The 9,117-nt window shown below is 34.3% G+C and overlaps 1 protein-coding gene across 6 annotated transcripts; it reads left to right on the top strand.

Annotated features, from left to right (window-relative positions):
• Positions 1-3,104: 3,104 nt before the first annotated feature.
• Positions 3,105-6,433, top strand: LOC112185507. Of its 6 annotated transcripts, none has more exons than XR_005807189.1 (4): positions 3,105-3,249; positions 3,353-3,551; positions 5,763-5,866; positions 6,269-6,433. XR_005807189.1 is itself a non-coding variant. In XM_040515324.1 (4 exons), coding segments are annotated over exons 1-4 (381 nt in total). In that variant the 5' UTR covers positions 3,105-3,337; the 3' UTR covers positions 6,270-6,433. The 6 variants fall into 6 exon arrangements, 2 of the variants coding, with proteins under 2 accessions (XP_040371258.1, XP_040371259.1); XR_005807188.1 differs by having other exon boundaries at positions 5,167-5,866; XM_040515324.1 differs by adding an exon at positions 6,059-6,120 and having other exon boundaries at positions 3,105-3,551.
• Positions 6,434-9,117: the final 2,684 nt, after the last annotated feature.

The following is a 9,117-nucleotide window of genomic DNA, read 5'->3' as shown; positions in this document are numbered from 1 at the left end:
ATCAGAAGGGAAGAGTAGATCGAGTGCGAGTGGCTTCCACAATCCCATAGTTTTTGGTGGGTTTGTGGTAGACGGTGTGGGGGTGGTTTTTGGGACTGTGGAGTCTCATTAAAAATAGTCCCCTTGCTGCCAAACATGGGATAACTGGAATTGGACTATATAAGAATGTCCAATCCAGTCCAATCCCGTGTAACAAACATCACCTATAAGTATAGGGAGTAAACAGTATTTTGTCCTATATATATATATATATATATATATATAAACACACTCACACACACACACACACACACAGATATATATATATAATATTTTACGGGCTTTTATGGGCCGGGCCGGGTTTTTGCTGGCTTTTGGCAGGCCGGCCCACTACCTACCGAGGCGGGCTTTTTAACGGGCCGGGCCTGGCTTTTAGCCCTCAGGGCCGGCGGGCCTCCATCGGCCCACTTGATCCGCGGGCTTTTTGATGAGGCATAATGGGGGGTAGCGGGGAGCTATCTGATGCTCATGAGTACGTGTTTTTAAAAGGGAGTTTCGGGGATTCTTTCTTTTAAATGTCCTAGGAGGACTTGTGCATCATATTTAATTGTCAGAGTTTCAATTATTATGATTTTGTCACGGGGTGACTTGTGTTGATTTGTTAATGTGTTTTAAAAGGGAGTTTCGGGGATGCTTTCTTTTAAATTTCCAGGGAGGACTTGTGTATTATAATTAATTGTCAGAGTTTCAATTATTATGATTTTGTCACGGGGTGACTTGTGTTGATTTGTTAATGTGTTTTAAAAGGGAGTTTCGGGGATTCTTTCTTTTAAATTTCCAGGGAGGACTTGTGTATTATAATTAATTGTCAGAGTTTCAATTATTATGATTTTGTCACGGGGTGATTTGTGTTGATTTGAGAATGTGTTTTTAAAAGGGAGTTTTGGGGATTCTTTCTTTTAAATGTCTTGGGAGGACTTGTGTATCATATTTAATTGTCAGAGTTTCAATTAATATGACTTTGTCACGGGGTGACTTGTATTTGTTTCTTTTGGGAAAAGAATGTGTTGTTTTGGAAAAACATGGTGTGTGTCCCTTTTCACGAGTTGATGGGTTTCCTCGTTGGGCGAGTTGTGCATGTGTGGTTTTGAGTTACTCATACGGGCTTGCAAAAGCTTACCGGGTTTGTTGTGTGGCAAACCAATGCACCATTCAAACGGTGTAGGGGTTAATCCTGCAGGTTAGGATAATCGTGGCTGATGCTGAGGTAGCGCCTTTGCAGCTTAACTGTAGGAAGCCAGTTTTGTGACTTTACCATTATTTGGACTTCCGTTGTAGCAAGCTCTGAGGAGCATTTACGTTTTATTTTGTTGTTGGCAATTTAATTTGTAAGCTTATGTAATATATGACCCTGTGGGCGGGTCAATTGACATAGTGGGTTCAGGGCATCAATATGTATGTTGTATAAAAGGAAAAAGATTTCAGGTATATATTTTGTATTGATGACTGAACGTTCACGCATATATAATTATGGGGTTATATATATCGATTTTTATTTATGTTTAAAAATCAGGGGCGTGACAGTTTGGTGCCTTAGAGTAGCATTTTTATTTGTTTTGTTTTTCTTTTTCTTTTGTTTGATAAGTGTCTTTATTTCCGATTACCCAAGGATTGTGGGTTAGCCACTAATTCCCGTGGGACGATAACTTTGGGCATAATACTTCCCTATCTTTATAATGATACTTACGCTTACGTAAATGTGTATCAAGTCAACTCCGGTCAGCTATACCCTCCAGAATATTCTTGTCGGCAGTACCCTCCAGAATATTCTAGTCAGGCAGTACCCTCTAACTATCTATGGTTAGGCGGCAATACCCTCTAACCATCACCTCCTCGTTCGGTCGGCAATACCCTCCGATGCGTCGTCCCTTGTCGGCAGTACCCTTCATGTGGAATGAGATGACTAGTCGGCAGTTCCCTCTAGTCATTGCCTATTTTACGATATGAGTATTTTTAATAAGAGTATTTTAAATGAGATTTTTGAAATGATTTCAAGATGATTTATAGTATGTTTGGAGATATCTTTATCAGAGGTTTTAAACGGATTTTAAGATGATTTACAGAGAATTTGACCTTATGTTGAGATTTCAGTATCAGAGATTAGTTAAGAGTATTCCTACAAGATCTTAATATCATGCATAGTTTTTAAGAGAATAAATTTAGGAAAGCATTAAATATTCATTTTATTTTGTTTATAATTATTTATTTTCAGTCCACTCAATCTAACGGTTTCGAAAATGCTTTTCCCTGGGCTTTTCGGTTTCTCGTGTCCAATCTGCAGAGTAGTTGAGGTCGAGCTTCCGTAGAAGTTGAGGCATAGTGACCACCGATTTCATCTTCCTTGTATGTTACATGTTAATCTACGTGTATTTAATTTTCAGTTCATTTGTCTAGATTGCTCTGATGATCAGCTTTCAGTTGTATTAGTAGAAAGTTTATTCATATTGGAGATTTGAGTTTCAGTGTTGTATTACATTATCTGTTGGAGAGTTGGTTATGAATTGCGGGGAGCAGGTAAGCTCCAGGAGTTGAGGATGGATATGTTCATTTGAGGAGTGTTAGAATGTTTTTACAAGTTTTGGGTAGTCCACTTTCAGAGGAAGTTCCGCCAAAATTTTAGTAGAATTTCTTCTAAAATGGGCCTAGCAGGGCCTATTTCGGGTTTCAGAGTGAAATCTAGTTCAGGTCCTGTTACACTGCCACCGCAGCCCAAGAGAACAACATAAATTGAGAGACCTCCCGAGCAATCACTATGCCAATAATGCCTTCAGACGACACATTTCAGACGACAGAATTGTTGTTTTCTGTTGTCTGAATTTTTTAAACTTCTTCAGACAACATATAAATTAATTATGTTGTCTGAATAGCATGAGAATCCATACTATTTTGGTTTTTTCATCTTTTTTGTAAGTTAGAAAATTAAGACGACAGTTATCTGTCGTCTTAAAAGACTGAGGATTTCTCATTAAAATGTTGAAAATTAGGACGACATTTATATGTTGTCTGACTAATAAATAGAAAAAAAAGTACATACCCGTGTTGCCCGCTCAATATTTGTTGCCAAACTTAAACTTCCCACCTTTTTTTTCCTTTTGTTTTCTGAAAGGAAATAAAGGTGCTCATTGAAAACTGAACCTCTCTCTCCTCTCACATGGCCAAAAACACCAGTTGATGTCGAACCAATAGCCTATCCTCCAGCATTTGCAGTGGGTAAATTTCTCTATCATGTCTCCCTCATCTGCATACCAAATTGCTATTCCAATTCTGTTTTTGGGCTTTTGATTTTCATAACTTTCTGATGGTTTTTGAGCAGCTCAGGTCTAAGTTTTCAAATACTCTCGAACATCCCCACATGTCCAACCAGTTCAAAAAAATGCACAAGAACAAGGGAGGCGACAGAGGGAGACAAATGGGTAGGAAGAACCAGAAGCCGGAAACCAAGGACCAAGAATTGGACTCCAACGACCTAAGAATGGACATGAGGGAGATTTCCAAGCGTATTGAGCTCTTGGGTATGTCTAATTCACTCTTTCTTTTCACATTCCATGAAATTCTTTTGTTTCTACCATAGAAAGAAGAAAAAAGAGTGGTAGAATCTGTTACCCTGATGCTGATTCCTTGTGATAAGTTAATAAAAGCGCTCTACATATATCAGTTGTGTTACAATTGGGATTAATTTCGGGCATGGGTGTCAAGAGTACTTTGCTCAAGTTTTAGAATCTCAGTAGTATCTTAAGATGAACTACTTAAACTTTTCGAATAACTTATGGCCTCCATAGTGGAGTCATAGTCCTGTGCTTATTTTAGGTCATTAGCACTAACACCTAACAGATTGGGTATATGTTGGTACATGAGCCAATTCACACATAAGTTTGTGAATATTTGTAAGCTACCAGGCTTAAACTAGTCGTGTGGCATGACCAAGGTTGGATTTCTGTTTTCAGGTTATATCCTGGCATTTGGTGAACTTATGAGGTTCAATTGAATAGCTATGAATCCAAGTCACTAACAACTAGAGTGGAGACAATCTAGTTGGATTTTAGCTAAGATGTTTAATAATGACTTTGTCTCTCAAGAAGTTGAGACTTCAACCATGGTTTGATGCAGTTGAATTCACAACTATAGAGGAATCTTCATGAATTGAACCATCATTTGTCTAGTTAGGGTCATGAACAGCTCAATTTTTGTCTTTTTTCCCCCTTTATGTCCAGAGGTCTAAGATATAAAAATACCAAAGAAAATTAAAATTGGGGTCTCATTGGTATCCAGGGTTGTGGAGGATATTAAATTGGGTCATGCTTCTCTTGTTGTGAATGGTTAATTGAGAAAACAAAATTTCTGTAATTTTTGGGTCAAGTATCCAATAATATGGATGCAATGTTCTTATCGTTGAAATATTTACAAAGATGCTTCTCTGTGCAGAGTCCTTTTTACTCGTTCATCTGTTACTATGTCCATTTCTCAATTTCTTATATGCTACTTGCTGCTATATATTCACAATCAGGAATGCAAATATTGTTTTGTAATCTTTGTGCAACCTTATCTTTGTATGGTAGGAAATGGTATTACAATAACAGATCCATGATGGGATGACAATTGTATGTCCTAAACCTATGACCTGATCCACTTCGCTTAATTATCTCTTACTGTTGTAGTTGTGCCTCAGTCATTTTCTGAGCCAAGAAATAACAATCAGATTGAATGACCCATATATTCTTAATTGTAAAATACTACATGGATAAGAGATTATATATGTTACCACTATTGGGAAACTAATGCTCGCCTGCATTGGCACATAACCTAGTAACTGAGCCTCACAATCTTAATTATCAATATTAAAATTGAGTTTCTTTGAACAATTTCAAAGTAAGGTTTCCATATTACACTTTCAAAGTATATCTCAAGGAATAATAAAATGAAAAATCAGTAGCTTGTAGGAGAATATGATTAATGTGATTGTTCAGTTGCAATTTTTTAGGACTGAGGAGGATAATAGCCAACTAGGTGGGATCTGATATCATCATTTGTGCTCATGTAATATTTTGTTTATATTGTTCTTACAGAACTATGTATGCTTCCATAATGCCTTTTAGTTGTGTATAATAAGCTATTATGTTTGGTATGCAGGGAGGAGCTCATATTGAGTGTAATTCTAAAATGAAACACTTAAAGTGAATGAAGGAAGCCCATATAAATTCTTTATCAGTAATCTCTTATTTAGATTCCATGCCTTTGTTGTTTAAGTTTACAACTTTGCCATTAATGTTGTGGATTTTAGTTTCCAAACGAAATCCCAGATCCATGTTAGTCAAAGTTCTAGGGTATTTGAGTTTGAGTGATGGAAACCTGGTGGTACTTTGCATTTCATTCTGAATTTGAGTGATTAAAAGCTAGTACTTTGAATTTCATTGCTGGCTTGAAGCTTACATGACGATGGCATGCTATATGTAGCCAAATATACCTCAAAATAAATTCTCTTTAAATGGAAATTTCTGATCAAAATTTCAGAAGAACTTTTCCCAGAATTTGGGTGCTGACTTGTAAGTGATTATGTTTCTTTTAATCTCTTATAAAATTGTAGTCTAAGCAGTCATGGATAGGTGCTAACTTTTTTTGGACTTCTGCAGAAACTGCCCTGCAACACAGCTCTCTTTGGTATTTGTTTTACCCTACTTACTGATCTTCAAATATACTGAAATTTTGACATGTTTCTGTTTTGTTAGTTAACAAAGGATCTGGAAAGTTTCATCTTATTCCGAAGCAAAGTGAATTTTCAGTGATTCGTCCAAATTCGGTCTGCATTTGGGAAAGTTCCAGCATTTTTAATGTATCCTCTGATTTTCTGTTGAGATTTGAACTCCTATTTGAATCATTTAACTTATGGTTTTTATGTATATTGAGTTATGCATTTCAAATAGTTGTTTCAAAACTGATTTCATGTCAATTGGACTTACAATGAATTTTTGGTGAATTTTCTAAGTTGACCATGCTGTTGAGATTTTTTTTTATACTCCTGCAGTTCAGTCAGATTGTGTTCATCTTTTTCCTTGCTGTCCTAAATCCGAATTCCATGAAAATTTAGTATGTTCTACCTTAACATGTTTACTATGAGTCTGCAAAAGTTCAAGTCCATGGCTGTACAAATGGACTTTAATAAATTCCCAAAGCTAAGTTGTTCATGCCTTAACATTCCCGTTCACTTATGTCTCCCTTTTGATGTGTGATGCAGATTGTTTTGACTCTTTCGTGTCGATTTTACTGGGAGAGGAGAGCTTACAGATCGCCATGTCATATATATATATATATATATATATATATATATATATATGGTAGATTGCTTTGGAGTAATATTACTCTAATTATTTGTTTTTGGGTTAGAATTAGTCTAGTTTTGCTTGGTGTTCTCTTAAATTATGTTCTGAATTGGCTTCAAGCCTTTTGAATTTGATGATATAACAAGCCTTTTGTATTGTTCCAAAATGAATGATGTCCATATGGTTAACAATCAACACAAGATTACAACATATGTTGTCTCAACATGAAAATGAACAACTAAATCGTACCAAAATCTGTTGTTTCTTGTTATATCAAACAACAGAAGCAACAATTTATTTATATTTCAAATGTCCTTCAAACAACAGAAGAGTAAGTTTCTGACCTCAATCAAACTACACATGATTACATATAGTTATATTGTCTATCAGACAACATAAATACTTAAAACTGTGGTTGGAATACAAAACAAACGACATGAAAATAAATTCTTAAAACTATTTAGACGACAAATGAGTTATAATTTACCCAATTTTAAGTGAATTTCAAACAACAATCAAATGTCTTTGAAAATGCATTCAGACAACAGATTGTTAAACAAGCCTTTATTTTGGTAACTTCAGACAACATATAAATGTGTTCTTATTACATGTCAGACAACAACAGTTTTATTAAAACTGTAGTTTGTAGTTCATTTGAACAACATTAATCTGTCGTTGTATGTGATTATTAACGACAGAAAGTCCCAAATCCTTCAGTGTTGGGTTGTTCAGACGACAAAGCCTTGTGAAATTTCTGTTGTCTGAGTGAGAAGAGACGACGGAGGATATCTGTCGTCTGATGCCTTAAGAGACGGCAGCTGGATAGACAACATATAATTTACATATCAGACGACAGATCTCTCTTAAGGCAGCTGGATAGACAACATATAATTTACATATCAGACGACAGATGAGATCTGTCGTCTGAAGGCTTTATTGGCATAGTGAATCTCGTCGTCATCTTTGATGTTTAGACGAGAAAGAGATGAAGCAACATCCTTCTTGGTCACAGTTATAGTGCCACCGCTCGTCGAGACTAGCCACCGTCGCAACACCTCTCTTAAGAGAGTCGGAGAAAACATCACTTTTCAGTTTTCTATTGTAAAGGAGAAATTCATATACTTAAAGAGAGTTTCTATTGGAACCTCCAAGTCTGCTCACTTGACCTCACTCTATTATGAATTATTAAATGACATATATAACCTACTATAAAATGACTATTAAGGACAATAATTATACCAAAAAAAAAATTATATTTATTTTATGTAGACTTTTCAATTCAATAATATTATATTGTATTCCTTATTATTTTCCTTATCTATTTTCATTTTCCAATTTCACTACATACTCATTAAAGCATTCATATATATTTAATAAGAATTAAAAATATGATTAAGATCATGTGACATAAAAATATATGATATATATGTTGAACACATATTGGTGAGGGAAAACAAAATAAATCCTTTTATGATTTATGACCAAAATCTAAAACAATCCATTATATTTGCAAAAAAAAAAAAAAGATTTAAACAATTAATCATGTGGTACAAAAAATACAGGAAAAAAAAAACATTAAAAAACGAATGAATTTTTTTTTAAAGAATAAAAACAGATGATTTTTTTTTTGCACAGCTAAAATAGAAAAATAAAATTTTAAAACTAATAGTTCATGGCATTTTCTTATTGATTAGACATTAATTTTTGAAACTCAAGTTTGATTAAGAAATGTATATTTAGTTAAAATTTATAGAATGATTAAATCATTGAAATGACTAAATTTTTTATTTTAAAGATAATAATTTGTTTACAAATTATATGAGTAAGGTTATTTAAGGAAGTTTAGTGAGGTTTAGTGAGTAAATTTAGTATTTGGAAATTTGATAAGAGATGTAAAAAGCAAAGAGGTCAAGTGAGTAAATTTGGAGGTTCCAATAGAAAAACTCATACTTAAACTCTATAATTATGGGGAATCATCATTTAGAAAGTTTTTACTCTTTTCTCTCATCTCTCTTGGAGGAAATAAATTAATTTAATTACATTTATGAAATTTTAAAAATGTTTCCATATTTAATCATACATAATAAATTATAGAGAAATATGATTGAGAATCTGTTGAAATTGTGGAAGAATTTTTTCAGAGATTTTAATGTGTGGTTCTATTCGTACCTCTCTATTTGCTATATGGACCTCCTTTAATATTTTTACACATCCAACTTCCCATATTGCCCATATTTTTTTTTTATTCTGCTCTACCTTCTCTTTCCTGTCTCAACTATTATCTTTGCGACCTAAACTTTGCAACTCTCTCTCTCCACCAAAACTCTTAACATAATTGTTGTGAAGCAAGATGGATGACTTCATCACCAAACTCCTAACTTGATCAAACTCTTTCTCTCTCCTCCTTTTGTTTTCTTCCATCGATGTTGATGGAGGATGGGAATTGAAATAGCTTTCATCAAGCTCTCACCTTGAATTATGATTAATATACCTTAACAAAAATTTATACAGAAAATCAAGACCAATTAAAGTAGCAATAGTAGTTGAGAACTGAGAATGATTCACAATCAAAGGTATTATTGAATAACGCTTTACCCAGATTTCAAGAGGAAAATCAATTCTAATAATTGCAAAAGACAAAATAAAGCATTAAAAAAATATGGGATTTTTATTCATTATGCTTTAGTTGTTAATTGTAATCCAATCATGTCGTTAGCAGACTGAAGGAATAAACTTTGATCTCATAAGAGCAACTCCAACAGCT

The sequence above is a fragment of the Rosa chinensis genome, chromosome 2 (assembly GCF_002994745.2).
Source record: "Rosa chinensis cultivar Old Blush chromosome 2, RchiOBHm-V2, whole genome shotgun sequence".
In the NCBI taxonomy this organism is placed as follows: domain Eukaryota; kingdom Viridiplantae; phylum Streptophyta; class Magnoliopsida; order Rosales; family Rosaceae; genus Rosa; species Rosa chinensis.
The sequence above is the reverse complement of the archived record's forward strand: the minus strand, read 5'-3'. Positions and strand labels throughout refer to the sequence as shown.